This window comes from Kryptolebias marmoratus, linkage group LG14, assembly GCF_001649575.2.
Source record: "Kryptolebias marmoratus isolate JLee-2015 linkage group LG14, ASM164957v2, whole genome shotgun sequence".
Taxonomy (NCBI): Eukaryota; Metazoa; Chordata; class Actinopteri; order Cyprinodontiformes; family Rivulidae; genus Kryptolebias; species Kryptolebias marmoratus.
The window spans coordinates 25,820,299-25,827,301 of record NC_051443.1 but is presented as its reverse complement, the minus strand read 5'-3'; the positions used below and the strand labels follow the sequence as shown (position 1 = coordinate 25,827,301).

The window sequence follows — 7,003 nt, the reverse complement described above, 5'->3', positions numbered from 1 at the left end:
GGAGGGGGGGGGGGGGGGGGAGGGGTCAGCCCGGTGCCGGAGGGGGGGGCAGTTCACCAGAGGGGAAAGTTTTGGTAAACAAACAGAAAGTCTGTTTGTCTGTTCAGATTTTCTGAACTGTTTGAAGTCAGGAAACGAGCTTCAATCAGTTTGAAGTTAAATCCTCACATTTCAAAATAAAAGATTCCATCAGCTGAGAAATAATAAAGTTTTTTATTTCATTTCATGACTTCTTTTGCTGTTTTAATCAGCATCAGGCACTTCCAGAAATAAAAGGTTGAAAGGTTTCCGTTAGGACAGCACGCAGAACTTGGAGGTGTGCCGGAGGCCCCTGTAGGCCCGGAGCCCCTCTCTCTTGGGGTCCCGGACCATCCCTCGGACCACCGGCGGCGAGTCGCAGCCCCTCCTCTTGTGCGCTCGGTGCAGCAGGATCCGGTAGACGCCGGTGAAGGGGCTGCGGCAGTCCGTCAGCCGATTGTTCTGGAGGTGCTCCGCCGTGAAGCCCAGCTCCTCCAGCGCGCCCCGGACCTCCTCCTCCACCTCGTCCTCCAGGCTCCCGCGCTCCGAGTCCAGCAGGCTCTGCAGAGGGCTGCACGGTTCCGGAGGAACCAGGGACCAGGGGAACTCCACCGGGAGGAGCCAATCGCAGCCCAGCATCTGGTCGATCGCGCAGCGCTCCGAGGGGACGGGCTTCAGGATGCCCCTGATGAGCCGCTGGCAGGGGCCCGGGACCCAGGGGGGGACGGCGTAGTTTCCCTCCATGATGCAGCGCCGCAGCTTGCCCAAGGTGTCGGCCCGGAACGGCATGGTTCCGGTCACCATGAAGAACAGCAGGACGCCCATGGCCCACACGTCCACCGGCGGGCCCAGGTAGACCTCGTCCCTGAAGAGCTCCGGGGCGGCGTACGGCGGCGAGCCGCAGAACGTGTCGAGGGCGGCGCTGCGGCTCGCCACCTGGGTGCTGAAGCCGAAGTCGGCCACCTTCACGCAGCCGCTGCTGGTGAACAGGACGTTCTCGGCCTTCAGGTCCCGGTGGATGATGTTCATGTTGTGCTGCGGAGACAAACGGACGGAGGTTTCAGAACCTCAGCAGCTGCAGAGCAAACGTTTGCCGGCTGACGCCTGCAGAGCTCCTGTTCTCGCTCGATTAAACGGTTTAATTTATCTGCTGTTCTGGTTCACAAACACAGAAGATTCGTTTGAGCGTCTGATTAAAAGTTGAGCAGAGAGCATGCTGGGTAAAAACTCACCATGTATTTGAAGGCAGACAGGATCTGAGCGAAGGTGATCTTGCTGGTGTTGTCGGACAGTTTCCCCTCGCTGCAGATCCGGTTGTGCAGGTCTCCCCGCCCGGCGTGCTCCAGCACCAGGAAGAGGCGGCTCGGCGTCTCCACCACCTCGTACAGACGGATGACGTTGGGGTGCTGCAGCGCCTCCATGCTGCTGATCTCCCTGGAGAGCAGGCGGTGGGCCTGGGCGTCCAGACGCGTCCGATCCAGGATCTTCAGGGCCACTTTGTCTGAGGGACAGATGGGGAGTCAGGATGTCAACAAAAACCCGAAGGACAAGAATCCCAGGATCCCATTCTTTAAACCACACAACAGAAACAGACTGTTTGACTTTTTATTTATTAACTGCATGTTTATCCTTCTGTAAAGAGCTCGGATGAAGCCCAATCAATCCTTTTCTCCTCTGAAGCGCAGACGTTCTACCTTTAGTCAGAGCGTGAAAGGCCAGTTTGACCCTGGAGAAGGTCCCGTAGCCGATCTCCCCTCGGACCTTGTAGAACCCGACCCTGCGGCCGATGATCAGCTCCTTGACGGTCCTCTCGTCTTTGCACATCGCTGCGGTGAGTTTCTGCAGGGGCGTGAGGCACAGCACGCCGCCGGCCTCCTCGTCCTCGGGGCTTCCATCGCAGCTCTCCGTCAGGCTGTAGAGGCTGAGGCTGAGCCTCATACGGGTCACCTGGTACTGACCTCCAGGCATTTCTACGGCAGCAGGAAGAAGCTCAGTTATTATTTCAATATAAATATCTGCATAAAACAGTTTAATAAACTTTAAAAGGGAAGGAAGTCCACCCTCTGTGGGTTCGAAGGTTTCAGAATCAGAACAAACTGCTCTGGTTCTTAACGGCTTCAGCTGCTTTTCTGCAGTTTCTTTATAAACAGAAGACGGTCCTGTCATGACCTTTGACCTTTAACCTGCTGACTGAGGCCTGTAGAGTCTGATTGAGCTCACTGCATGGTCTGACCTTCAGGGTGAAGCTGTCTTAAATGTCTCCTCTTGTGAATAATCTTCCTCTCTGCAGAATGATGGACTCTAAATGACCTTTGACCCTTCCCAGATTGCTTCTCTGAGGTCATTGCTGATGTCTTTCCGCCCTGGCGTTGTGTTAACTCACACCTGGAGCTCCAGAGCAGCAGAACCTGATCCAGAACCTCTGAGGTCCTGATGAAGAACTGAGGCTGGAACCAGTTTTATATAAATAATGACACGTTGGGATGTATTAAGTTCTTTTGTTCAGTTAAGGTCAGATCTGGATCATTTTAGAACCTGGTAAAGAGCAGATCAGATGTTCTGATACTCTAGAACCCAAAGAAAATGAACTTTTTCCCTTCTGACTGTAGGGCTACATGATGTTAAGTTTCAGGAGATAACGAGAAGCTGAAACATGAAGATCTAACATTACGAATGAAATAAATAAAGATGCATTTTCTCACCCAGAGTCTGAGCTGCTCTAAATCCGAACATCCGAGGAATCCATGAAAAACAGAACAGGTTCTTCTTTTGGCCCAGAAGGAGGCAGAAAACCTAAAAGTTTCACTTACATGTTGAACTCAGAACCAAGGCATCGTCGTCTCCATCCCGCCTCCCTGTAAGGACGAACTGAACACCGAGTCCACGGGAAACAGGTGAGGAGGAGGAGGAGGGGCCACGCCTCCTCAGCCTCGCCGCCTCCGTCATTCGCCACCAAGTGACGAAGGTTAAGGCGGTGTCATGACCTTTAATCCTTTGAATTTAGGTCTGCTATAAATCTATTTAACCTCTAAAACTGAAACAGAAACAGGTTTGTCTGCAGAGAAGCTTCAGATAAAACATCTGACAGCTGTGAGAAAACTGCAGGTTTCTTTCTGCAGAGATGAACTGAGGATCTGTGTGAAGATGACACCTTATATAACAGAGTTACCCAATGTCCCCGCAGAGATTACCTCCATGTTCCCTTCGGCCGGCGGCTGAAGAGCACAGATAAACAGATTACAGAGATCAGCCCCTCCGACGACAGCTTCATTCAGGGGAACGATCCTTGTGACGAGAAAAGTCAAAAACATTCAGCTCAGATTCTCAGAGGAAAAGAAAGTCCCACGTCTTTCAGTTCTACGGTGTCAGGACATAAAACTGATCCGGTCCAAACCAGGACCTCAGAGCTTCAGGATCAGGTTCTGCTGCTCTGGAGCTCCAGGTGTGAGTTAACACAACGCCAGGGTGGAAAGACATCAGCAATGACTTCAGAGAAGCAATCTGGGAAGGGTCAAAGGTCATTTAGAGTCCATCGTTCTGCAGAGAGGAAGATTATTCAGAAGAGGAGACATTCAGGACAGCTGCTGATCGTCACCCTGAAGGTCAGACGGTGCAGTGAGCTCCAGCTCAGGCTTCAGAGAGCCGAGCAGAAACCCGTGAAGAAGAGTGGGCCAGAACTCCTCCACAACCAGGAGCCCTCTGAGAGTCCTGCTGCTGGAGGAGGTTCTGGTTCTGTTGGGTCAGGAGCTGATGAAAGAGATGATGAGGGAAGAGGTGGACTTGTAACTTTTATTAGGACAGCAGAACCACACGACCCGAACTGGAACATCTAACTGCAGTTTCACACGAAGCAGCAGAACATGAAGAGCAGAAGTCCAAACCAAGCCCGGCACTGCTCAGGCAACATGTTCGGAACCAAAGATCCGATTTCCACTAAACTCAAACAGAAGCAGAGAAACCGAACGGCTGCAGGGGAACTTTTACAGTAAAAAAAAACGGATCAAACTCCTGAATGAAAAGAGGATTATCGTTCTGGCTGGATGTGGTTCATTCAGTAGTGACCCCCCCCCCCTGCAGGACTCTGATTGGATTAAAGCCTCAGACGAACTTGCAGCGTGTGGTTCCATGTGCTCTCAGCGCACCGGATCACCAGGAACCAGTAAAAAGTCCAGAACTAAACCTTCCTCCTCTTCAGGCTGCTGGCGCTCTGATTCTCCTCCAGCTCCTTGATTCTCTGACGTAAAGCTGCCACCTCTTTATTCTTCTCCTCCTGGAAGAACTGCAGCTTCTGAGGAGACAAACACAATTAATCCGCACGGCTAAAGATAGAAGCGATGCTTAATCACAGCAACCACCTCAAAAAATCAGAAACTTGGAAATAACTGATCTGCTGCGAGGCTGAAGCTGATTGGTTGAATTATCGTCCTGATTTATTCAGATTAATCCTGAATATTCAGTCTGTTTCAGATGCTCACCCGTCTGAAGACGCTCTGGGGGACCAGGTTGGGTCCATGAAGCTGCTGCTGTTGGCTCCTCTGAGCTGAACTTTGAACTCTGGCCAACTTCGCTCCAAACTGTGAAAAACCCACAGGAAGTCGGCGGTGAGGCCGCGAGCCCCGAGACTGGAGGAATCAGATGGTGAAACTTTCTGTGCACATTCCTCAGAGCGGCCCAGCATTCCTCAAAAAGGGATGCATATCACCCGCCGCTTTCCGTGGCAGAGCTTTAATTCAAAATGGCTGCCACAGCCAGGGCCGTAGCCAGAGGTCAACCACTCATTATCAGTTCCAATGAAGACCAAAACTGAATTAAAATAAAATACTGTTTGTAATAAAAATCCGCTCTACAGCTCGAGATCTGGTTGTTTTCTGACCTCTATCTGCAGTTTGAGGAGCTCGCTCTGCCTCTCCCTCTCCTGCTCCTTCAGCCTCTTCTTCATCACTTCCAGATCCAGATGTTTCTCCTCCAGCTGCTGCTTCACCTCAACATCTTTCGTTTCCACTGCGAACACAACAAGCGGGCGAGCGCATACACTCTGTGAGGGTGCGGCGGACAACAAGGAGCCGTAAAGTCACGGTTAACTTCCTGTCCTTCATCACAGCTTCAGGTTTTCTCAGACACGTTAAATTAGGACAAAGTTTAGAGTCACTGAAGCTGAAGATGATCTGTTTTGTCACTGATTTATTTATATACAAATCCAGGAAATAATAATACATTTATTCTTCCTAATGAAATGGCAGCTACCTGAATCTAAATGTTCTCCTCAACCCTTCAGTTTTAACCCCTCGTCTTCCTGTTTGTTTAGCACCGAGTGTTTGCAGACGCAGTGATGGTGGCGAGGTCTTACACTGACGGAGCGCCTCCCGGTGGACGTCCTCCACGTCTCTGCTGCACTGTCCTCTGACGGCCTCCAGCTCCCTCTGGTGTCGTTCTTCCTCTGCTCTCATTTCACCGACAAGCCGCTGGACTTCAGCGCCTCTGACCTTTGAGCGAACAAGAACTGGGTCTGAAGAGCGGAGAACCAGGCCTCGTTTGGAGCCGTTACTGCTGCTCGTTAACAGAACGAGGCGCCATCAGCAGCTTGTTTTTACCTGGAAACACTGGGACAGATTAAATCTATCAGTTCTGCTTCTGTTCTCACCTCTGCGGTTCTTTCATTCTGTTCTTTCAGGCTGACGACTTCCTTCTTCAGTCTCTCATTTTCCACTGAAACAGAAACATTCAGCTCCTTAAAAACTGGACATTATTTCGTCAGTGCTTGTGTGATGTTTACACGGTTGCCCACCTTTCATAGCAGCAAAGATAATAAACTTATAAAATCTGTATTTTAGGGACATGTTTCTTCTGTTACCTCTAAGGTCAAACTGCTCCTGCAGAGTCTGCTGCAGCTGCTTCACGGTCACACCGAGGCGGTCTTTTTCTGCAACACATTGACCAAAATTAATCATTTTATCATGTTTACACCTAATACATATTTATATTTACTGCTGTTTGTTAAAGAGTTTTATTCTGAATGGAAACTAAGAGACAACAAGAACCTGAAACATCATTTTCTATATTATCACCTTAATTTATTATACTATTTTCTCCTCATATCCCATTAGTAAATACCAATAAATAGTAATAATACTTCGGTAGAGTTAGTTATATTAATAAATTCCTACAAAACAATCTAAACATGTCACAAAAATCCTGATATATCAGTTTATATTCTGTAAACTAGTTTTATTCTGTAATTTGGCAAAGTCTCCAACAGAGGGAGATATTTAAACACTTATTTAGGTTTTAAAAATTCCCAAAAATCTCTAAATCAATACTCACCCTCAGTCAGACTCTTTTCTTTAGTTTCATAGAATTTATTGAGTCTTCTGCCATCCTCCAACATGATCTCCAACATGCTGTTTTTGCCATTAACTTCTGTTATTTTCTGATTAAAACAATATAAAAACAGGATATTTTATTCTGCAAACAACCCCACAATATAGATATAACTAGTAAAGCACAAAGCATGAATTTTAATACATTTCAAACCATGTCACAAGTTTTAAATATGTATTAATTTCCTGTGTGCTTATTACTCTTAGTTAATTATGACTAAAACAAGCAGCTGTCAGTGAATAAAAACTATAAATTTGATAGAAAACAAGCAAGTTGTGTGAATTAGAGACACGATAATGTTAAATTAATTTATTTAACAAGGTCTCCATTTGATAAAAGTTATTTAAATGTGAGGAAAAAGTTATTTTTAAAGTAAACAGGCACTGACCGGAAGTTGAGTTAGCAACAGTTAGCCGGAATGTAGCTAGCTAGCTTTAGCTAACGTTTATTTACCTGTTCCAGGTGTCCAAACTCTTCCATAAATGTGTCAAGATCCACGCAGTTTAACTTTGTCATCCTATGTAATAAATTTCACTCTAATGTTAAAATAATACAGCTTTTCGATGTTTATTGCGAATCGATGTTTAGCTTCCAATGCTAACAGTTA

At 47.7% G+C, this 7,003-nt stretch overlaps 2 protein-coding genes across 3 annotated transcripts; both read right to left on the bottom strand.

Annotated features, from left to right (window-relative positions):
- Positions 1-194: 194 nt before the first annotated feature.
- Positions 195-3,480, bottom strand: si:ch211-22d5.2 (serine/threonine-protein kinase NIM1). 2 transcript variants are annotated; one of them, XM_017441013.3, is made up of 4 exons: positions 2,721-3,480; positions 1,713-1,988; positions 1,251-1,519; positions 195-1,053 (listed from the first exon to the last, which is right to left on the bottom strand). In XM_017441013.3, the coding sequence occupies exons 1-4, from the start codon at positions 2,749-2,751 to the stop codon at positions 292-294; spliced, it is 1,338 nt and encodes a 445-aa protein (XP_017296502.1). In that variant the 5' UTR covers positions 2,752-3,480; the 3' UTR covers positions 195-291. The 2 variants fall into 2 exon arrangements, with proteins under 2 accessions (XP_017296502.1, XP_024858543.2); XM_025002775.2 differs by lacking the exon at positions 2,721-3,480 and having other exon boundaries at positions 1,713-2,234.
- An 82-nt stretch (positions 3,481-3,562) lies between these two features.
- On the bottom strand, positions 3,563-6,969 carry LOC108250915 (coiled-coil domain-containing protein 152-like). Its single transcript, XM_037979354.1, has 8 exons — positions 6,850-6,969; positions 6,340-6,445; positions 5,870-5,938; positions 5,660-5,724; positions 5,366-5,501; positions 4,892-5,019; positions 4,494-4,592; positions 3,563-4,306 (listed from the first exon to the last, which is right to left on the bottom strand). Exons 1-8 carry the CDS (start codon positions 6,910-6,912, stop codon positions 4,193-4,195), a joined length of 780 nt encoding a protein of 259 aa, XP_037835282.1. The 5' UTR covers positions 6,913-6,969; the 3' UTR covers positions 3,563-4,192.
- Between the last annotated feature and the right edge of the window lie 34 nt (positions 6,970-7,003).